Consider the following 25,235-nt stretch of genomic DNA (forward strand, 5'->3'; position numbering starts at 1 on the left):
ATATACTATAATAACTTTAAATGGACTATAACCTTTACAAATTGCATAAAATAAAAAATAAATATTTTTTAAAAAATAATGAAAAAGAGGACAACACTAAACATTCTGCAGACATTTAAATAGATAGTAAGGAAAAGGATCAAGATGGCAGAGGAGTAAGATGTCGTACTCACCTTCTCCTACAAACACATCAAAAAAAAAAAAATCTACATGTAGCATGATTCACACAGAACATCTACTGAATGCTGGCAGAAGAGGACCAGAACTCTGAGAGGGAGCTGTGAAAGAGAAAAGGAACCCACACCCTGCAAAGCCACCTTGGGTGATGAGCCAAGGTGGAGGGACCTCAAAGTTGCCAAGAGAAGCACAATAGCTGGATTGAGAAGGGCAAAGCAGAGTGAGAGCCTCACAGATCATCTGCACCACCACCTCAGACACCACAGCCTGAGAAGCTTGGCGGGGGCTGGGCGCTGAGACTCAGGCTCCAGAGGTCAGTTCCCAGGAGGGGACTAGGGTTGGCTGTATCAAGACAGTCTGAGGGGCTAGGGAGCTGTGTGCCATGGGCTGGGGAGCAGAACACCACAGCCCGAGGAAGTCTGGGCCCACAGGAGAAGCAAGGTGCCATTGTTGGCGGGGGGACAAGAGGAGGAGGGGTGGACCACCATAGGAATATATTTCCCTGTGCATGCATTGGATCTCAGAGGGCAGGGCACCTCTGGCTTAGGCTACGAGTGGTAAGAGGCCACTTGCTTGGGCTATGGGAGAGCAGGTGCCTCTTATGCAGTCTCAGTGGCTGGGCACCTGTGTGTGGGCTAAGGGCAGAAAGGGGCTAAGCATGATGCGGAGCCTCTTGTGTGATCTACAGGAGACAAAAACAAACCACAGCAGTCATCTCAGAAACCAGAGTGGGGCATGGCCCACCACCACTAGGGGTCTGTGAACAGGCCCCACCTTGCCCCAGTCACCTCAGAGGTCAGCACAAAAAAAGGGCACTGCAATCAAGCACTACCCATTTATGCTCTCACCCCCTGGGAACACACCTGCCATGCTGCTGCCACTGCCAAACGCTTCAGGCAGCATCCACATATGCTTGATCTCTGTCACTTCCCAGTACTCTGCAACTGGGAGCAGCCTGTGCAGTAACTCCTGTGTGGGCTAAGTGGGACAGGGTGCTTCTTGCATGGTATATAGGTGGCAGGGGCAAACCACTTTACTTATCCCTGACTCCAGAGGTGGGAATGGCCTGCCACCACTAGGGGTCCATGAACAGGTACCACTTGTGGTCCTAATCACCTCAGAGGGTACCACAGAGGAGGACATTGTGACCGAACACCACCTGCTGTTGCTCTCACTCCCCTAGGAACTCACATACCCTGCCACTGCCACTGCCAAATGCTCCAGGCACTGCCTAAATCTGCCTGAGGCTCATTATGACTTCCCAGGGCCCTGGAACTAGGAGTAGCTTGCACCACCTTCCTGCAGGCCCCTGCTACTGTCAAGAGCTCAGAAAATAAGTACTGACTACTAGCCCTGCCAATTGCCTCCTTTTCCCTGGAAACACACTCAGGGAGATAACAGCCTGCTCACACTGAAGAAAGAGACAGGAAATATCAAAACTCCCACACTAAAAACAAATAGTAACCTCCCCCACAGAATACAAAGGCGCACTCTTGCTTAGAAGTAGCCCTCCAAGGCTACAGTAGTTTGTTTCCCTAAATTCACAGAAAAAAAAAATATAACTGAAATGAAGAAGCTCAGGAACCATTCCCAGTTAAAAGAACAGGAGAATTCACATGAAGCAGCAAACAATGAAACAGAACTCTGCAAGTCTGATAGACATTGAGTTCAAAAGGGAGGTAGTGAAAATACTGAAGGAATTAAGGGTGAATATGAAGGAAATAAGAGTGGCTCTAAACAGTAGTGTAGATTACTTTAGAAAGGAACTAGAAAATATAAAGAGGAACCAAGAAAAATTTAAAAATTCATTCGCAGAGACACAAACTGAGTTAAAGGCACTAAGGAGCAGCATGCATAACGCAGAGGAACGAATTAGTGACTTGGAAGATAGAATAATGGAAACTACCCAGTCATGAGAGCAGACAGAAAACCAAAAGAAAAAACATGAAATCAATATAAGAGATCTAAGGGATAATATAAGGTGGGGTGATCTACACATAATAGGGATTCCGGAAGGAGAAGAAAAAGAAAAGAGGATTGAAAATATATTTGAAGAAATTATGGTCAAAACTTTCTAAATGTAAAGGAAACAGATATCAAGATACAGGAAGCACAGAGGGACCCAAACAAGCTGGAATCAAACAGGCCCACACCAAGACATATTATAATAAAAATGGAAAAAGTTAAAGAGAGGATTCTAAAGGCAGAAAGAGAAAAACAAAATTTAATTATAAGGGAAACGCCATAAGGCTACCAGCTGATTTCTCACTGAAACACTACAGGCCAGAAGAGAGTGGCAAGATACATACAAAGCTCTAAAAGGGAAACATTTGCAGCCTAGAATACTCTACCCAGCAAGAATCATTAAAATAGAAGGAGAAATAAAGAATTTCTCCAAAAAGCAAAAACTGAAAGAGTACAGAAATACTAAACCCATTCTAAAAGAAATACTGAAAAGGTTTCTCTAAATAAAGAAGTAAGAATAAATGGAGGAAATCACAACTGGAAAGCAATCACTTAAATAAGCCAGTATACAGATCTAGAAGAAAAAAAAAAAAACCTATTGTAAAAATGACGATAAACACAAGGAACAGCAAAAAGACGAACATGAAGATGTTAAAAAAGGACTTCAAAATCATAGAATGTGGGAAAGGAAAATAAGAACTTCAAAATCATAGAAACTGGGAATGGAAAGTAAGAAAATCTCTCTCTCTTTTTCTTTCTTTCTTTTTCTTTTCTTTTTTTTTTTTTTAATGTTTTGAGCCTATACCTATCAGGCTAAAACAAACAGACATAGGAGGGGGTTAACATACTTGAAAATCAGGGAACTACAAATCAAAACCAAACATCACATTCACAAAAACTAAAAAGAAAAGGACACAAGCATAAAATAAAAGGAAATCATCCAACCAAAAAAATAAAGGAACAAAGGAGAAACATGGAATCAAATGGAAAACAAGGTTTAAAATGGCAATAAATACATACTTATCAATAATCACCTTAAATGTCAATGAACTGAATGTGCCAATCAAAAGACATAGAGGGCCAGATTGGACAAAAAAAGCAAGAGCCTACAATATTCTGTTTACAAGAGACTCACCTTTAGGGCAAAGGACACATAGAAACTGAAAATGAGGGGATGGGAAAAGCTATTTCATGCCAATGGACAAGATAGGAAAATAGGAGTTGCAATGCCTGTATCACTAAAATAGACTTTAAAATGAAGGCTGTAAAGAAAGACAAAGAAGGACACTACTTGATGATAAAAGTATCCATTCAAGAAAAGGATATTACAATTGTCAATACATATGCCCCTAAGATAGGAGCACCCAGATAACTAAAACAAATACTAACAGACATAAAAAGGGACATTGTTGGGAATACAATAAAAGTAGGATAATTTAATGCTCCACTCACATCAATGGATAGATCCTCTAGACAGAAAATCAATAAGGCAACAGAAATCCCAAATGATACAATAGAAAAGTTAGATTTCATTGACATTTAGGATATTACATCCAAAAAAATCAGAATATGCATTCTTTTCAAGTGCACACGGAACATTCTCAAGTATTGACCACATACTGGGGCACAAAACTAACCTCAACAAATTAAAGAGTATAGAAATTATTTCAGGCGTCTTTGACAAGAATGACATGAGATTAGAAATCAGCCACAGGAAAAGAAATGAGAAAAAACTGACTGCATGGAGACTAAACAACATGCTACTAAAAAAACCAATGGGTCAATGAGGAAATCCAAAAGGAAATTTAAAAATAACTTGAGACAGGATTTCCCATTGTGGTGCAGTGGAAACGAATCCGTCTAGGAACCATGAGATTGCAAGTTGTTCAGTCCCTGGCCTCGCTCAATGGGTTAAGGATGCAGCATTGCCGTGAGCTGTGGTATAGGTCGCAGACACAGCTTAGATCCCACGTTGCTGTGGCTGTGGCATAGGTCAGTGGCTACAGCTCTGATTCAACCTCTAGCCTGAGAAACTCCATATGCCGTGGGTGCAGCCCTAAAACAAACAAACAAAAATACCTTGAGACAAATGATAATGAAGACACAACCATTCTAAATATATGGAATGCCATGAAAGCAGTGCTTAGAGGGAAGTTCATAATGATACAGGCCTTCCTCAGAAAAGAAGAAAAATCTCAAATCAATAACTTAACCCACTATCTAAATAAATTAGAAAAAGAAGAACAATCAAAACTTAAAGTCAGGAGAAAGAAGGAAATTATGTAGATTAGAGAAATCAATAAAACAGAGATTCCAAAAACAGTAGAAAAAAAATCAGTAAAACCAAGAGTTGGTTCTTTGAAAGGGTACACAAAATTGAGAAACCTCTGGTCAGATTCACTAAGAAGAAGGAAAAAACTCAATATAAAAAATGAAAAAGAAATTTCAACAGATACTGCAGAAATACCAAAAAAAAAACCCATAAGAGAATGCTATGAACAATTATATGCCAAAAATCTTGCCAACCCAGAAGAAATAGACAACTTTCTAGAGACTTAGAGCCTGCCAAAACTGAATCAAGAAGAAATAGATAACTGAACAGACTGACCACTAGAAATGAAAATGAATATGTAATAAAAACACTCCCTACAAACAAAAGTCCAGGACCAAATGGCTTCACAGGCTAATTCTGTAAAACATACAAAGAAAAACTTATACTCATTCTTCTTAAACTTTTCCAAAAGGTAGAAGAAGAAGTAACACAAAGAAATTCTATGAAACCGCTATCACCATAATACCAAAACCAAAGATACTACTAAAAAAGTAAATTATAGGCCAATATCTTTGATAGATATAGACCACAATTTCTTAACAAAATTTTAGCCAATCGAATCCAAAAAGATATAAAAAAGATTATACATCAGGACCAAGTGGTATTCATCCCAGGTTCACAAGGATGGTTCAACATACGCAAATCAATTAATGATCACATAAACAAAAGTCAAAAACCACATGATCGTCTCAACAGATGCAGAAAAAAGCATTTGACAAAGTCCAACATTCATTCATGATAAAAAAAAATCTTACCAAAGTGGGTATAAAAGGAACATACCTTAAAATAATAAAAGCCATTTATGACAAACCCAGAGCCAATATAGTACTCAGTGGAAAAAAGCTGTAAGCCTTGTGTCTCCACAAGACAAGGGTGCCCACTCTCACCACTTTTATTCAACATAGTATGTGAAGTCCTAGCCACAGCAATCAGACAAACAAAAGAAATAAAAGGTATCCAAACTGGAAGAGAAGAGGTAAAGTTGTAACTGTATGCAGAGGACATGATACAATATACAGGAAACCCTAAGGACTCCACAGAAAAACAACTGGAACTGATCAAAAAATTCAGCAAAGTAGCAGGACACAAGATTAACTTCAGAAATTGGTTGCATTTCTGTTTACTAACAATGAAATACTGGGAAAAGAATATAAAAATACAATAACTTTAAAAATTGCACCCAAAAAACTTAAATACCTAGGAATAAATCTGATCAAGGAGGTGAAAGACTTACATGCTGAGAATTAATCAAGGAAATTAAAGAGGATTTAAAAAATTCAAAGATATTCCATGCTCCTGGGTTGGAAAAATTAATTTTGTAAAAATGGCCATACTACCCAAAAAAACCTACAGATTTAATGGAACCCCTATCAAATTACCCATGACATTTCTCACAGAACTGGAACAATCTAAAATTTTCTGTGGAACCATAAAAGACCCAGAAATTCCAAAGCATTCCAAGGAACAAAATCCAAGCAGAAGGCATCACTCTCCCAGACATCAGGCAATATTACAAAGCTGCAGTAATCAAAACAGTGTGGTACTGGTACCAAAACAGACATACAGACCAATGAAACATAATAGAGAACCCAGAAATAAACCCAGACACCTGTGGTCAATTAATCTTCAAGAAAGGAGCCAAGAATATAAAATGGGAAAAAGACAGTCTCTTCAGCAAATGGTGCTGGGAAAACTGGACAACTACATGTAAATCAATGAAACTGGAACACACCTTCACACCATGCACAAAAATAAACTCAAAATGGCTTAAAGACTTAATCGTAAGACAAGACATCATCAAACTCCTAGAAGAGAACATAGGCAAAAACATTCTCCGACATCAACCTCACAAATGCCTTCTTAGGTCAGTCTCCCAAGGCAACAGAAATATAAGCAAAAACAAACCAATGGAATCTAATCAAACTGACAAGGTTTTGCATGGCAAAGCAACCATAAAAAAAAAAGACAACCTATTGAATGGGGGAAATAGTTTCAAACAATGCAGATGACAAGGGCATGATCTCTAAAATAAACAAATAACTTATACATTTCAACAGCAAAAAACCAACCACCCAATTGAAAGATGGGCAAAAGACCTGAATAGACATTACCCCAAAGAAGATAAACAGATGGCCAACAAACACATGAAAAAATGTTCAACATCGCTGACTGTTAGAGAAATGAAAATCAAAACTACTATGAGGTACCACCTCACACCAGTCAGAATGGCCATATTAATAAGTCAACACATAACAAATGCTGGAGAGGGTGTGGAGAAAAAGGAACCCTCCTGCACTGTTGGTGGGAATGTAAACTGGTACAAACATTACAGAAACCAGTATGGAGGTACCTCAGAAAACTAAATATAGAACTACCACATGACCCAGCCCTCCCACTCTTGTGCATATATCCAGACAAATCTTTCATTGAAAAAGACACAAGCACCTGTGTGTTCATTGTAGCACTATTCACAATAGCCAAGACATGTCCATCGACAGATGAACGGATTAAGAAGATGTGGATATATACACAATGGAATACTACTCAGCCATAAAAAGCCCAAAATAATGCCATTTGCAGTAACATGGATAGAACTAGAGACTCTCATTCTAAGTGAAGTAAGTCAGAGAAGCACATATCACATATCACATATCTGGAATCTAATATATGGCACAAATGAATGTTTCCACAGAGAAGACACTTGTGGACTGGGAGTCTGGGGTTAATAGATGCAAACTATTGCATTTGGAATGGATAAGCACTGAGATCCTGCCATATAGCAAAGGGAACTATGTCCAGTCACTTGTGATGGAACATGATGGAGGATAATGTAAGAAAAAGAATATATATGACTGTGTCACTTTGCTGTACAGAAGAAATTGACAGAACACTGTAAATCAACTATAACAGAACAAAGTAAAAAATCATAAAATATTAAAAAAGGAAAAATAAAAAATAAAAAAGATTTTAAGGGAATATTACAAAAACAAATTTATGCCTATTAATTTGACAACTTAAATGAAATTGACAAATTCCTTGAATGACAAAAAAATACCAAAATATCATCACATAAAGATACAGATATACTGAATATACAGGTATACCGTAAATTCTTTGTAATTGATCTATAAACTCCTCACAATCCCAGTAGAAATCCTAGTAAATTTTTTTGTATAAATTAACAAACTGACTCTGAAATTTTTTTATTATTATTTTTTAATAGTTATTTCCCTAATACAATTTTTTTCTACTGTACAGCATGGTGACCCAGTTACACATACATGTACACATCCTATTTTCGCACATTATCATGCTCCATCATAAGTAACTAGGCATTGACTCTGAAATTTATATGGATTGACAAAAGACCTAGGATAGTTAAAGCAATTTTGAAAAGGAACTGGAGGATATACTCCAACTCATGTTAAGACCTGGCATAAAGCATAATATAAGGAAAATAAGCAAGACAGTTTGGTATTGGTGAAAGGATAGCCATATAGAACAATGAAACAGAATAGTGAGTCTAGAATTAGACCCTGGCAAATATGTCTAGTTGATTTACCTCACCGTATACAAACAATTTTTTGGAAAAACAATTTTTTTAACAAATGGTACAGAGACAGTTAGATACCCATATGCTTAAAAAGACAGGAAAAAAACCTCAGCCTATGTTAGCAGTATATGCAAACATTTATTCAAAATAGTGCATACACATAAAACATACAACTGTAATACTTTTAAAAGAAAGCATGGAAAATATGTGTGGCCTAGCCACAGATTTCTTTAATACAACCCATAAAGCATAATGCTTTAAAGAAATATTTAATAAATTGGATATTTCAAACTAAAACTTCTGGGCCACAAAGGACATTGTTAAGAGAACAACAAAAAAGCAATAGACTGGGAGAAAATGTTAGCTAAGCATACACATCTAATAAATGACTTTTATCTGTGATATATCAAGGACTCTCAAAACACAATAATAAGAAAATTAATTTTTAAATGAGCAAAAATTTTAATAGACATATTTCACCAAAATGATATATAAATGGCAAAAAACAATATGAAAAGCTGCCTGATATAGTTAGTAATTACAGGAATGTAATTTAAAACCATAGATACTACTAACCACCTATCAGAATGGCTAGAATTAGAATTCCCATTATGGCTTAGCAGTAATGAACCTGACTAGTGTCCATGAAGATTCAGGTTTGATCCCTGGCCTTGCTCAGCGGGTTAAGGATCTGGCACTGCCATGAGCTGTGGTGTAGGTCACATACATGGTTCAGATCTCACGTTTCTGTGGCTGTGGCTGGCAACTGCAGCTCTGATTCAAGCCCTAGCATGGGAACTTCCATATGCCTCAGGTGTGGTCCTAAAAAAGGCAAAAAAAAAAAAAGAAAGAAAGGAAAGAATGGCTGAAATTAAAAACAAAACTTGACAGTCTAAGCAGTCAATATGCATGTAATTGAAGGTTTGGAAAGAGAGCAATATAGAAAATTATTTGAATAAATACAGGCCAAAATATTTCAAATTTGATCCAAAACAACAACCCTACAAGTCCAAGAAATTCAGTGGGAATTGAATTTATTCTTTAGAAGGACAAATAACAAAGTTTAAATTTACCAAGTAACCCTCAACAAATTAAATACATCATGGTAAAACTGCTGGAAACAAAAAAATAAAAGGGAGCCAATGAGAGGGAAAAAAGACATTTTTATTGAGGACATACCCACCTATCTCCCACCTTACCCAAGTAAGAATGACTTCTCTTAAGGAACTATAGAGAATAAAAGACAGTAATTTCTGCTAATTTGCTAAAAGGAACATAAAACACTTAACCTAGAATTTCCTGTCAAGGAGAAGTATTTCAAAGTGAAGGTAAAATAGATAAAAACAATTTCAGATAAACAAAAGCTAGGGGAATTTGTCCCTAGCCATTAGCTAACCTGAACACAAGAATTGATAAGGAAGTTCTCCAGTCTGAAAAGAAATGATGCCTGGTGGAAACTGAGACCCACAGGAAAGGAGGAAGAACACGCTTCTGTTTTATTATTTATTTATTTTTTGTCTTTTTGCCTTTTCTAGGGCCGCTCCTAAGGCATATGGAGGTTCCCAGGCTAGGGGATCTAATCAGAGCCGTAGCCACCAGCCTACGCCAGAGCCACAGCAACGCAGGATCTGAGCCGCATCTGCATCCTACACCACAGCTCAAGGCAACGCCAGATCCTTAACCCATTGAGCAAGACCAGGGATTGAACCCGCAACCTCAGGGTTCCTAGTCAGATTCATTAACCATTGAACCATGGCGGGAACTCCAACATGCTTCTGTTTTAAAAAGCTATGTATTATCTGGTGCTCATGTATTGCTCAGATTTAATTTCATAAGATGTTCTCTTAAACTTACTGCTCAGCCCAGTGTTTTGGGTTTTGTTTTGTTTTTTGTTTTGTTTTGTTTTTTCCAAATTCTGCAAAATGCATTCATAGATCTTGAAGTCAATCTAGAAGGTCATGACCTATATTTTACTTATGAAGGAGTAGAAATGGGAAATACCAGAGCACCTTGGTGTTGAAGGCTAAGCGTTTTGCATAGAGAGCTTCTTTTCAACTTCTAAAATTGAGTTCAAGTATAACCTCCTCAAAAAAGTCTTTGCTACCTTTCTAAAAGAACACGGTACTGTAATTAGTGTTGGTGTGACCTTAAAGAAGTCATAGAAGTAGGTCAGACAGAGAAAGACAAATACTAATACATGGAAACTAATTTTAAAATGACACAAAAAAATTATTTACAAAACATAAAAAGACTTGATCATCTTTTTTTTTTTCTGCCTTTTCTAGGGCCACTTCCCGTGGCATATGGAGGTTTCCAGGCTAGGGGTCTAATCAGAGCTGTAGCCGCCAGCCTACGCTACAGCCACAGCAATGCTGGATATGAGCAGCGACTGCAACCCACACCACAGCTCACAGCAACACTGGATCCTTAACCCACTGAGCAAGGCCAGGGATCAAACCCGCAACCCCATGTTCCTAGTCGGATTCGTTAACCACTGAGCCACGGTGGGAGCTCCAAGACTCGATGATCTTGACACCAAACTTATGGTGACCAAAGGAGAAATGTTGGCAGGGAGGGATAAATTAGGAGGTTGGAATTAATATATGCATACTACTATATGTAAAATAGATAAGTAACAAGGAACTACTGTGTAGCACAGGGAAATCTAATCAATGTTGTGTAGTGATCTATATGGGAAAAGAATCTGAAAAGGAATGGATGTATGTATATGTATGGCTGATTCATACACCTGAAACTAGCACAGTGTTGTAAATCAGCTATACACCAGTAATTTTTTTAAAAAAAGAAATATCAATAAATATTGCTTATCAGGTAGAAAAAAAAATCTTAGAGCTAAAGACTATCAAAAGTATCAAAGCTTTTGAACTTATCCTGAATTTTTATCTGGTAGTCAGACTTTCTCAACACTTGTCAGTAATGGGAAAAATGTAGTAATGTCAATAAATTATAATGACAATCTCTTCTAGGTGGAAAAACATTATTAAGTTTCTCTAAATCTGTTTGCCTGAAATTCAAATGTATAAATAATTTTTTTTCCAATTAACATCTTGCCTTATATTCCTCGATTCTTTCTTCCCACTGGAAATTACTACTTTGCACTAGTTTTTCTGGTCCTGTATGAAAGCAGCTTTCTATTAATTCTGGAATTTCTCCACTTTTCAGTGGTCAAATGTGAACGTCCAGAACTCAAACATGGAGTCATAGTATCGGGAAGTAGAGAAAATTTTTCCTACCAAGCAGTGGTGATATTTGGATGCCTGCAAGGTTTTTACCTTAATGGCAGCAACGTGGTGTTCTGTAGTGGCAATAATACGTGGGAGCCTGAGATACCAAAGTGTATTAAAGGTACAGATACTGCCTTTTTCCTTCTTTTGTAATTTTGTTTTTTAGTTTTTATTTCTTTAACATTGATAAGAATACACTGCCTAGTATTCATTCCCATGACAGATGTTCGACAAAATTTACGTAGATTTCTACTGTTGTGATCCTGCATGTTTTTATAGAGTCTTATCAAGTTATTTGTTAACACATAGCACAAGTATATTCATTTCTCTTATTCAGTATTTCTTTGTATAAAAGTAGATGGGAACAGATGCTGACTCACAGACATTGAAAAACTTATGGTCTCCGGAGGAGTCAGTTTGGGGGGTGGGGGGATGTGCCTGGGCTGTGGGATGGAAATCCTGTGAAATCAGATTGTTATGATCATTATACAACTACAGATGTGATAAATTCATTTGAGTAATAAAAAAATGGAAAAAATTTTGAAAAAAAAAGACACTATAAAAAAAAGTAGATGGGAATTTTTCAGAGTAAATTAAAGCATGGGAACTTTTACCTATGTAAGTCAAGAATGAGAGGCATGGTTCATATAAATGAGATGAAAGCAGTAATCCTATGTGGTTGATCCTACATTATTTTCTTTTCCAGTGTTGTTTCCTCTGAATACAAGACTTCCAATTTTGAGCCATTCGGATTTAGTAACTTCCTGCTTATTTTTTTTTAAATCCTTTAAATTCATGTGATTTACACTCATTCCTCATTTTTAGTAACGAAAAGAGGAAGAACATATTTGCAGCCATTTTAGTTGCATACTTAGTGATACTAAAAGTATTTGCCATAGGCCACAGAAATTAACAAGTGTGTAAATTTGGGAAAGTTACATAAACTTTAAACATGTTTATTTACATGCCTTCCTCACCGAGTGATAGCAAAGTTAAAATGCAATGCACTTAAAGCACTTAGCATAGTGTCTGGCATCTAGAAAGCTTTAAAGGTAGCTCCTGTGATTTACAGCTTCGCTTTTACAGGATGTGTTCCAGGTGCAGGGCAATGTTTCATTTGGAGACTTTTTTTTTTCCTCAATGAATTTTATTACATTTATAGTTGTACAATGATTATCACAACCCGATTTTAGAGCATTTCCATCCCAAACTCCCAGCTGTGTTTCATTTTTGGACTGCGGAGAGTTTGGTTATTTTTATACGTAGAAATTTCTATTGTCATCAGAATAAGACCAATATTACTACCATCCCTGCCACTTCCCACCTCACAATTATTATTTTTCTCCTTATTGTGCCTTTTTATTTGGCAACAGAAAGTAAACTTCATAGCACCTGAAAGGCAAGAAAAGTCCTCACTTATTGACATGAAATGGGTCATTTCTGGCAGGGACTACTGATCAGCTGCTCTGCTAAAGACTTGAGAGACTATTTTGATGTGTGGAAGGAGTTATCCTCCTGATTTCAGGGCTGCTCTCTCTAGCTTCTCTTTGGCTGAGGAAGAAGCAAGAGACAAGAGGAAGAGTGGGAAGAGCTTTATCCTGGGCAGATGGCGCTCGAGGTCCTGGTGTAGCTCTTCTCACACAAGTGACATCATTTCTGTGGGTTCTGGTTTCCCATTGTTTAAGGATACCAACAAATGTCAATCATTGGCTTCTAATTTATTCCCTACTGTCCTAATATTTTAAAGGATTAAGGGGACTTATTCATGTTAACATGGTATTTAGAATACCTTTTTATAATTAAACCTGGTGCGCATTAGCCTCCTTGAGTACCTTGATGAAGTGCTGTGAAGTTTTGTGGGGAAAGAGATGGTTTTTTGGTGGATGATCTATAAAGATTGCGTATGAACAATACTCTCATTGACCTACGCATGTTTACTCACACGATCCAGGTGGGAATGTGCACTATGTTTATTGATATGCTCTTTTGAAAGGATTAACCGTAAGTATTTCATAAGGATTTAAAAATACTGATCAGTTTTGTATTTGAAGAATAGATGAATTGCTTGTGAGAAAAAAATTTATTGCATAGAAACTACAGAGATCTTTTTTTAAGATATTGAAAATCAACTCTCCTTATGGATTGTCAGTCATTTTTATCATCACTTAGAGAAATACTATACCAAAAGGATCAGTAGCAACATATAATCATGTTAGGTCATATATAAATGTGCTAATGTGAAAAAAATGTCAAACAAATACTAAGTGAGAAAGAAAAAGATCCAAATTATGGAATACAATACTGCTTGGTGTATCTTTTAAACACTTAAGTTTTATGATGCATAATTAGTCAACTATAAGGATTTCCATTATAAAATGCGAAGTTGTAGTGAATATTTTATACATACATCTTTATGTACTTGTGCCAATATATGTTTGGGTTAAATTCCCAGAAGTAGAATTGCAAAGTTCTAAGTGTATGTGTATTATTGATTTAGAGAAATAATCATTAAAAAAAACTAAAATTAAGCTCATGAATTTTTTTTGATAAGGCTGGTGAATTGGATGAAATTTATTTTTCCAGGTTACAGGCCAACTCACCCAACCAAGAATCCAGTTGACAAATATCCAGGTTCAGTAACTCTTTATTTTACTTATCAAGAAATTTATGAGGTGATGGGTTAAAAATCATGTCTTATTTTAATTTGCATTTCTTTAATTATCATTGAGGCTAAACTTTTTCTCATCTACATTTATTTGTTTGTTCATTTTTCTATTAGGATTTATAATACATTATAATATTTTTCTTGTTGATTCAGACATTATGAATTAAAGCCTTTTTAACATGGGGGGCTTACATTCACTAATCAGTTTTCTTTTAAGATTGTTTTCAACTTTTTAGTTTTATTGAATTAGAGTTGATTTACAAGGTTGTGATAGTTTCTGCTATACAACAAAATGATTCAGTTATGTATATATACGTATACATACCTCCATTCTTTTTCAGATTCTTTTCTCATATAGATTATCACAGAATATTGGGTAGAGTTCCCTGTACTCTATAGCAGGTCTCTTTGGCCAGTCATTCCATATACCACAGGGTGCATATACCTATCAAACCAAAGTCTATCTCTCTTCTCTTGGTAACTGTCCTCTTTGGTAACTGTAAGTTTGTCTTCAAAATCTGTGAGTCTGTCTCTATTCTGCAAATAAATTCATTTATATCCTTTTAGATTCCACATATAAATCATATCATATGATGTTTGTCTTTCACTGTCTGACTAACTTCACTTAGTATGATAATGGCTAGGTCCATCTGTATTGCTGCACATTGCATTATTTCATTGTTTTTTTTATGGCTGAGTAATATTCCATTGTACCATGTCTTCTTTATATACTATCAGCTATAGACTGATTTTCATAACTTTTTGTTACATGAGTGGTATATGAGTATGTTTTTGTAAATTTTCAGATGTTACAAAAGTATACCAAATAAAAGATTAATTCTTATCTTTCTCTAACCTATTACCTGAGTTAATCACTGTTAATAGTTTAGGGTATTTGAATCTATTTCTGTACATCAAAATCCATAATGTGAAGTTATACATTTACTTTGATTTTTTTTTCTTAAACAAAAATAGCATCATACTGCTCATATTTTTCTGAAACTTGCACTTTTTCTGGATTGTATTTTGACTTATTCTCATCCTTTTTAATAATGACTTTAATATATGTTATCATATTTTATTTAACACTATTCTCTTACCAGTGGTCATTATATGTACAAAAGTTTTACATTAGTAGGTATTTGGATGTACCAGTCTTTTCCCTAATGGCTATGAGTGTTGTGTCTTTCTTATAAAAGTTTAGGACTTCTCCATGCTGAAATTATATAAATATTTCAATTGTGCATCTGGTTTTATTCTTTGCATTTTGTCTTTGGTCATCTGAAATTCACTTTGGTATGTGGAATGAGATTGGAACCCTCTTTACTCCACCTATCCCCATCCAATGGCAAAGTAGCACCATTTGTTAAATTAAGTTGTCTTCTCGCCATCTGTTTTGAAGTGTCAGTTTTTATCTTACATTAAATCCATAGGTCTTCTAGTCTCCCTTCTGTTCCCTTGAATCTGCCCATATCTATGCCAATAACAAATCATTTTTAATTCTAGTGCTATGTTTTAATGTCTGACAGAATATTTCCTGTCCCAAAGTGCACAGGTTACATTCATGTTAGTTTTTCCAGATCAAATTTTATTTAATTTTTCTTACCATTTTAGCCAATTCAGTAGCATTAAGTACATTCACATTGTTGTGCCATCATCACTGCTATCTATCTCTAAAGCTTTTACACTGTTTTTCTCTTTTTTTGGCCACCCTACAGCAAATGGGGTTTTCCAGGCCAGTTGCAACACTGGATCCTTAACCCACTGTGCCAGGGATTGAACCTGCATCCCAGTACTCCAGAGACACCATCAATCCTGTTGCTCCATAGCGGGAACTCCTCTCTAAAGCTTTTTCATCATCTCAACTAAAATTTTATACCTATTAAGCAGTAATTCTCCTTTCCTAACTCTTTTTTCCAACCTCAAATAACTTCTAGTCTACTTTCTGTCTCTATGACTTGCACTTATCTAAGTTATCTGGGTACCACATATACATAGAATTTTATGTATGTCCTTTTGTTGTCTGGCTTATTTCACTTAGCATAATGTCATCAAAATTCATACTTCTACCATATATCAAAATTTTATTCCTTTTCATGACTGAAAAGATTCCAGTGTTTGTTTATATCTTCGTCTGTTCATTCATCTGTGGATAGATACTGGGTTTTTTTTTTTTTTTCACTTTTTGACAATTTTAAATAGTGCTTCTTGGATGTTGGCATCCAAATATCTGTTTATGTCCCTGTTTTAAGTTTGGGGTGGAATTGTTGCTATATATATATATATATATATATATATATATATATACACATACATATATTGCTTTTTAGGGCTGCACCTGCAACATATGGAAGTTCCTAGGCTAGAGGTTGAATCAGAGCTACAGCTGCTGGCCTATGCCACAGCCACAGCAATGCAGGATGTGAGTTGTGTGTGCAACCTACATGATAGCTCACAGCAATGCCAGACAGTTAACCCACTGAGCAAGGCCAGGGATTGAATCCACATCCTCATGGATGCTAGTTGGGTTCATTACCACTGGGCCACGGTAAGAACTCCAATCTTTGTTTAATTTTCAGAAGAACATCCATACTGTCTTCCATTAAAGAATGTTTCTAGATAGCCAACAGGCACATGAAAAAATGCTCAACATCGCTAACTATTAAAGAAATGCAAACTACAATAAGGTGACCTTACACTGGTCGGGAAAAAAGTTTGCAGATAACAAATGCTGGAGAGAGTGTGGAGAAAAGGGAACCCTCCTACACTGTTGGTGGGAATGTAAGTTGGTGCAGCCATTATGGAAAGGAGTATGGAGCTTCCTCAAAAATCTATAGAGTTGCTCTATGATACAACAGTCTCACTACTGGCATATATACAGACAAAACTATAATTCAAAAAGATACATGCACCTGTGTTCACAGAAGCAGTATTCACAATAGCCAAGACATGGAAACAACCTAAATGTCCATCCACAGATGACTGGATTAGAAGTTTTGGTACATACATGCAATAGACTACTACTCAGCCATAAAAATGAATGAAATGATGCCATTTGCAGCAACATGGATAAACCTAGAGGTTATCATACTAAGTGAAGTAAATCAGAAAGAGATAAATACCATTTAATATCACTTATATGTGGAATCTATTAACCATCTTGAGTTCGCAGTAGCTCTAATCCAAGCCTACGTATTCACACTACTGGTAAAATATGGCACAAATGAGCTCACCTGCAGAATAGAAACAGACTCACAACCAAAGATAACAGACTTGTGGTTGCCAAGGGGAAGGGAGGGTGGAATGGGGCAAGAATAGAGTGGGAGTTTGGAGTTAGCAGATGCAAACTATTATATACAGAGAGTGGATAACAACAAGGTCCTACTATATAGCACAGGAATCTCTATTCAATATCCTGTGATAAACCATAATAGAAAAGAATAAAGGAATGTATGTGTGTCCGCACATACGTATATATATCTGAATTTATTTGCTGTATAGCAGAAATGAATACAACATTGTAAATCAGGTATACTTCATTATTTTAAAAAATGTTTTTAGGTGGCTGCACCATTTTTATTCCCGCCAGTGATGCACAAGCTTTCTGAGTTCTGAACATGTTTGCCAACACATGTTAATTTCTGTTTTGTTTTTATTTCTTTTTAAATAACAGCCATCATAATATATGTTGGTTAATAAATGTGAGCTAGTATCTCATTGTGACTTTTATTTCCTTTTCGTGTGTTTCTTGGCCATTCATATATCTTCTTTGGAGAGATGTCTATTCAAGTCCCATGGCTGTTTGTAAACATTTCTTTGTTGCTGTTATTGAGTTTTAAGAGTTCACTGCATATTTTGCATGTATGATTTGCAGATATTTCCTCCCACTCAGTGACTTTCTTTTTCATGCTATTGATAGTGCCTCTTTGATACACAAAAGTTTTTAGTTTTTTATGTAGTCCAATAAATTTACTTTTTCTTTTGTCACCTGTGCGTTTGGTGTCATATATAAGAAATTATTTCCTATGTTTTTTTTTTCCTAAGAGTTACATAATTTTAGGTCTTTTGTTTTTTTTTTTTTGATCCATTTTGAATTGTTTTCTGTATATGGTGTAAGGTAGATGTCAAACTTCATTCTTTTGCCTGTGAATAACCAATTTTCCAAAAATTGGTTGTTGAAAAGACTGCCATTTTCCGATTTCTTAGCACCCTTGTGAATAATCATTTGACCATATAAGCAAGGGGTTATTTCTAGGTTCAGTATTCTATACCATTGGCCTGCATGTCTGTCTTTATGCCAGTAGCTTTTTAGTAAGTTTTAAAATCAGGATGTGTGAGTCCTCTCAGGTTAGATCTTCTTCAAGACTGTCTTGGCTATTGCTAGTCCCTTGATATTCCATATTGAATATAAGTTGTGTTTTTCTCCAAAATGCATTTTTAAGATGGTGATAGAGAGTGCATTTGATCTGTAAATTGCTTTGTGTAGTATTAAAATCTTAATATTAAAGCTTCTACTCCCTGAGCACAGGGTGTCTTTCCATTTCTTTATATCGTCTTCACTTTCAGTAATATTTTATAGTTTTCAGTGTACAAGTCTTTCACATCCCTGGATGAGTTCTGAGTATTTGATTCCTTTTGATGCTATTGTACATGAAATCGTTTGCTAATTTCCTTTTTGGATTGTTTATTGTTAACATATAGAAACAACTGGTTTTTGCATGTTGATTTTGTAACCTTCAATTTTGCTGAATTTATGTATTAGTTCTAACAGTTGTGTGTGTGTATTTGTGTGCATGTGTGTGATCTTTATAAAGCTTTCTATGTAAAAAGGTCATGTCATCTATAAACAGGAATCATTTAACTTCTTCCTTCCCATTTGGATAATTTAAATTTCTTTTTTACTTAATTACTCTGACCCAAGTTTCCAATATTATGTTGAGTTGAAGTAGATGCAGGTATCCTGTCTGGTTCTTGATCTTAAGGGAAAATGTTTTAGTATTTCAGCATTGGGTATGATGTTAGCTGTGAATTTTTTATGAATGGTCTGTATTATATTGAAGAGTCTTTCTATTCTAGAGCAACTTCTAAATTACTTTTAAGCCCTCATCTACCTTTTAATTTTAAGTAGAATCACATTGAATTCAAGGCCAATTTTGAGAGTACGCTAGTAATAAATTTCCTTGCTCTACCACAGAATAGTCACAAGGAATATTACTGGAAAGGAAGAAGAATGTTGATGGGATGGCATTGAACATAAAGTTGTAATATTTATGATGCAACTTCTAATGAGAAATATTAATATAACATAAAGAAAATTATGGATTATAATTATGATTTATAAGTATGAATTTTAAGCAAAAATCAAAACCAATAAATTTACAGATCTTGAGATTTATTTAGCCTTTATTTTTACCTATTTCCCTGTGTTTTTTTTTCAGGCTATCCTAATCCCGATTTTGAAATACCATCACTTGACGACTTTGAGGATTTAGGTATTATTTTGGTTATTAATAACCCTGCATTGTGAGACCTTAGAGTTCTACATGGAAATATCATGTTCCAATCATTTGTATATAGGGAAGAAACACTGTGTCACAAATAATTAATAGTAATTAAAATTTATAGTAGTGCAGATATCACGACAAATGTAAGTGGTAGTATGCGTAGAGACAGGTAGGTAACTTTCTCTAATTTAGTGAGTTCTAACTGTCCTGCTAACCATTACTAAATAATCTTGTGTGGTAACTACAGTACAAACAATAAGAAATCAGGTTCCTCTTAGGAGTTTCACAAGGTAGATCCTATACCTGAAATTTGTTTATAATGGTTCTGTGATCAAAATGACTTAGATGCTCTAGCAGTTATGCTAAAACTAGAATGATATATATTTTTGCTATAGTTTTTAGATGATATGATCAAAATTAAAATACAGCTACTATCTAGGCCCCACACATGCTCAATATCTTCAAAACTGTTTTTCTTTTTCTCAGATGCCGGAATCATTGCTCTTATGGCTCTTACTGCGAGTAAGTATCTCAAACTTCTATATCATTTAAATCACAATGTAGTATGAAGAAATGCACTATTTTTCAATGATTTTTCAGTTACTATTGTTTTTATAGCTTGAAATTAAGTAGAACAGTAGAAAAAAACTTAGCTTTTCTCTGATACACTATGTTGGGATGGCGATTTATATTCTTTTATATTTTATATGTCTGCTTAGTAACAATTTTCAAGATGTTATTCATGTGAGTTTGCTCTCCAAATATGCTTTTGGTAATTTTCTAAATTAAGAAAGGTCTCTGACTTACTATAGACAGTTTAAGTGTTTCCGTGGGACTGGATTTAGATAGTGAAGAATCAACATGGAATATAAATGTATATAGGAGCTTAGGGTTAATCGATGCAAATTATTGCTTTTGGAATGGATTAGCAATGAGATCCTGCTGTGTAACACTGAGAACTATGTCTAGTTACTTATGATAGAACATGATAATGGGAGGAAAAAGAATGTATACATGTACATGTAACTGGGCCACCATGCTGTAGAGTAGAAAAAAAATTGTACTGGGGAAATAACAATAAAAAGTACTTTAAAAAATAAATAAATGTATATGAGCTTAAATAAAATAACATTTTCTGACCATAGAATTGTACCAACATTTATTTTTTTCTGCTTGGCTTGGAATCTTTGTAATTAGTTTAAACAGTCATCTGTCATTTGTTTCCTGTTTTCTTGTAGTTGTTGCTGTTGCAGTAGTTTTCACCTGCCTATACAGATGTCTTCGCAGTGAGAAGGAGGTGGTGAAGGATAAGAAAGGGGAGGAGGAGGCGGAGCAGAAGGAGGAGAAGAAGGAGAAGGAGGAGGAAACGGAGAAGAAGGAGGAAAAGGAGAAGAAGAAAGAGAAGAAGGAGAAGAAAGAGAAAAAGGAGAAGAAAGAGAAGAAGAAAAAAGGGTAAATGGAAATATGTTTCCTCAAACTTATTCTAACCTTTTTACTCTTGACACACTTTTATGCATTTTTTTGTTTGTCCTCTATTTGCATGCCATATTTTTTTAATGTGCCTGCATGAGTGTGCTATCTGATTTGCATTTCATTGCTAAAAATGCTTTAGCTGCTTTTAATATCATGGCAACAGGAGGAATTTGTGCAGTTTCTACAGCTCTTACAACTGTAAGAAAAAGTTCTATGAGATTTGAGGTTTAAATGTTGCAGCAAATCACGGACCATTATGAAGACTTCCCTGCCCTAGATGTACGGTGCTTCCTCAGTTCAACTAATGGGAAAGAGGAAATTTTAAATGGCTCACCGTGGAGACTTTGACATTTGTATTAACTGGAATTTTTATGATGAAAATCTCCATCGGTCTATATAATTAGATCATTGTAAGAAGCTCTGAATGGCCTGGGAATTTCCACATGCCACAGGTGCATAAAAAAAAATAATTCATTTAATTTAATTAAACACAAGTTTGGAGTTCCCTCATGGCTCAGTGTGTTAAGGATTTAGTGTTGTCACTGCTGTGGCATGGGTTCCATCACTGGCCCAGGAACTTCTGCATGCCGCAGTCATGGCCAAAAAACAAAAACAAACAAACAAAAACACCCAAAACAAGAAGAGGCTATGTAGCTACAATTTGATTTCTTTCCAGTTAGAGTTGTTATTTATATAAGTTAAATTGGAGAATTAAAAGCAGCATTATTTGATTTTCCTTTTATGTTTTCTTAATTTACTAAGTGGCAAAAAAACTGATGAGTTAAAATTCCTGAATGTGGTAGGATTTATAAGCCACCTCATTAATCTTGTTTTTATCTATAAAAATGAAAAGAGTTGGGGAGGGCTTAGAATAGAAAAAAAGTACACAAATTGGTATTTTTCTAAGGAAAAGAGAGGTTTTAAACATAAAACTTAACTTTTTATGAAATAATTTGCATTTTTTTTAATGAAAGACTTAGAATAAGTCATGGCCAATTAACCTGATTAACATAGACACAAAAATCCTCAACAAAATGCTAGCAAACTGAATTCAACAATACATTAAATGGATCATACACCATGATCAAGTAGAATTTTTCACAGTGATACAAGGATGGTTCAACATCTGCAAAATAATCAGTGTGATACAACACATTATAAAATGTAGGTTGAAATTATATGATCATTTTAATATATGTTGAAAAATCATTTGATAAAATTCATCATCCATTTATGGATAACAAAAAAATCTCAACAAAGTGGGTATAGAGGGAACATACTTCAACATAATAAAAGCCATATATGACAAGTTCATAGCTAATATCGTCATCAACAGTAAAAAGCTGAAAGCTTTTCCTCTAAAATCAGGAGCAAGACAAGGATTCCCACTCTTGCCACTTTTATTCAACATAGTATTGGAAGTCCTAGCCATAGAAATCAGAGAAGAAAACAAAATAAAAATCATTCAAGTTCAAAAGGAAAAAGTAAAGTTGTTATGTTTACAGGTGACATGATATTATATATAAGAAAAACCCTAAAGACTTTACCAGAGAACTTTTAGAACTAATAAGCAAATTCAGTAAAGTTACAGGAAACAAAATCAATATACAAATATCTGTTGCATTTCTTATACCAACAACAAACTATTGGAAAGGGAAATTAAGAAAACAGTCTCATTTACAATAACATCAAAAAAGAAAAATACCTGTATCTAACCAAAGAGGTGGAAAATCTGTACACTGAAAATTATGTCACTAATTAAAGAAACTGAAGAAGACACAATAAATGGAAAGATAGTTCATGTTCATGGATTGGGAGAATTAACATTGTTAAGATGGTCATACTATCCAAAGCAATCTACACATTTAATGTGAGTCCCATCAAAATTCCAAGGACATTTTTCACAGAAATGGAACAAACAATCCTAAAAATTTTGTATGTAACCATAAAAGACCACAAATGGCCAAAGTAATCTTAAGAAAGAACAAAGCTGGAGACAGCATGCTCCCTGATTTCAAACTATATTACAGTATCTAGAAATCTTTTTGTCTCTTAGTTCATTATATTCAATTTAATCACCTCTTAATTATGTAGAATCATTTTACATCTTTATTCTAGCTTAAGTTTCTAAGAAACAAAGTGAAGAGATATTTTATTGGAGGACAAGGACTAACTATAGGCTTGACGAGTGGACAGAGCCTCACCCTGTTTATTCAAGAGTTCAGAAATCATTCTCTGCACACACCCATGCAGTTTTGGCATAGAAACAGACATGTAAGTCAGTGGAACAGAATAGAGAGTCCAGAAATAAACCTACATATATAAAGTCAATTAATTTACAACAAAAGAGGCAAGAATATTCAATGGGGAAAGGAAAGTTTCTTCAATAAATGGTGTTGGGAAAACTGGACAGATACATGCAAAAGAATGAAACTGGACATATGACATTCACAAAATTAACTCAAAATAGATACGACTGGAATTTAAGCCCTAAAATCATACAACTTCGAAGAAGACATAAGCAGAAGCTCATTAATATCCATCTTGGCAATGATATTTTTTGGATTTGACACCATAGGCAACTAAATCATAGAAGTGGGACTATATAAAGCTAAAAAACTTCTACACAGCAAAGGAAATGATCAGCAAAATGACAAGGCAACCTACTGAATGGAAGAAAATAATTGCAAATCATATATGTGATAATGGATTAATAGTCAAAATATGTGAACTCATGTAACCCAATAGTAAAATATCAAGCATTTCGATTTTAAATGGGGCAGAGTGGATAAGCAATTGAGATCCTGCTGTATAACACAGGGAACTATGTCTAGTCACTTGTGATGGAACATGATGGAGGATAATGAGATAAAAAGAATGTATGTATATTCATATATATATGAATGACTGGGTCACTTTGCTGTACAGCAGAAATTGACAGAACAATGTAAATAAACTATAATAGAAAAACTAAAAACCTGAAATTTTGTTTTAAAAATAGAATGGGCAGAGATGGATTAAAAACCTAAATATAAGACCAGATACTATAAAACTCTTATAGGGAAATAGAGGCAGAAGACTATGACATAAGCCACAGTGATATATTTTTGAATTCACCTCCTACGGTATTTAAAATAAAAACAAAAAATAAACAAATTGGACCTGATTAAACTTAAAAGCTTTTGTACAGTAAAAGAAACTGTAAACAAAGCAAAATTCAGTCCACAGAATGGGAGAAAATATTTGCAAATGAAGTGACTGACAAGGAATTAATTGTCAAAATATACAAACAACCCATGAAGCTCAATATCAAAAAAACAAACAACCCAATTGAAAAATGGAGAGAAGATACAAATATGCATTTCTCCAAAGAAGACATAAGATGGCCAAAAAACACATGAAAAGATGCTCAACATCACTAATTATTAGAGAAATGCAAATTGAAACTACAATGAGGTACCACCTCATACCAGACAGAATGGCCATCATCAAAAAGTCTACGTACAATAAATACTGGAGAGGGTGCTGAAAAAAGGGAACCCTCCTATACTGTTGGTGAGAATATACATTGATACAACCACTATGGAAAACAGTATGGAGGTTCCTCAAAAAACTAAAAATAGAACTACCATTTGATCCAGCAATCCCATTCCTGGACACCTATCCAGAGAAATTCATAATTCGAAAAGACACGTGCACCCCAATGTTAATTGCAGTACTATTTAAAATAGCCAAGTCTAGAAGGAACCTAAATGTCCATTAGCAGAGGAATGGATAAAAAAAGATGTGGTAATAAAAAAAAAAGATGTGGTACATATATATGATAAAATATTATTGTTCTTTTCTAGGAGCCTTATGGTGTCATATATTTAAGTCTTTAAGCCATTTTGAGTTTATTTCTGTGTATGGTGTGAGGGAGTATTCACAACAACTGTCCAACTTTCCCAACATAACTTACTGAAGAGACTGTCTTTTCTCCATTGTATATTCTTACCTCCTCTTTGTTGAAGATTAGTGTGTGCGTTTGTTTCTGGACTCTCTAATCTGTTCCATTGATCCATATGTCTGTTTTGTGCCAATACTGTGCTGTTTTGATTCCTATAGCTGTGTGGTATTGTCCAAAATCTGTGAGGGTTATACCCCCTATTTTGTTCTTTTTCCTCTGAATTGCTTTGGCAATTCTAGATCTTTTATCTTTCTATTTATAAAGTTTAGGATTATTTGTTTTAGTTATGTGAAAATTATCATGGGTAATTTGGTAGGAATCATATTAAATCTATAGATTGTTTGGGGTCGTATGGCCATTTTAACAGTATTAATT

At 35.1% G+C, this 25,235-nt stretch overlaps 1 protein-coding gene across 1 annotated transcript in view; it reads left to right on the forward strand.

Moving 5' to 3' along the window:
- The window catches only part of LOC125111541 (membrane cofactor protein-like), a 50,688-nt gene that overhangs the window by 21,212 nt on the left and 4,241 nt on the right, over positions 1-25,235 (forward strand). The window contains exons 6-10 of the mRNA XM_047753503.1: positions 11,211-11,393; positions 13,856-13,903; positions 19,376-19,429; positions 19,928-19,963; positions 20,680-20,893. Coding sequence (XP_047609459.1) covers positions 11,211-11,393; positions 13,856-13,903; positions 19,376-19,429; positions 19,928-19,963; positions 20,680-20,893 — 535 coding nt within the window. The remainder of the gene's footprint in view (positions 1-11,210; positions 11,394-13,855; positions 13,904-19,375; positions 19,430-19,927; positions 19,964-20,679; positions 20,894-25,235) is intronic.

Source organism: Phacochoerus africanus, chromosome 11, assembly GCF_016906955.1.
Source record: "Phacochoerus africanus isolate WHEZ1 chromosome 11, ROS_Pafr_v1, whole genome shotgun sequence".
Taxonomy (NCBI): Eukaryota; Metazoa; Chordata; class Mammalia; order Artiodactyla; family Suidae; genus Phacochoerus; species Phacochoerus africanus.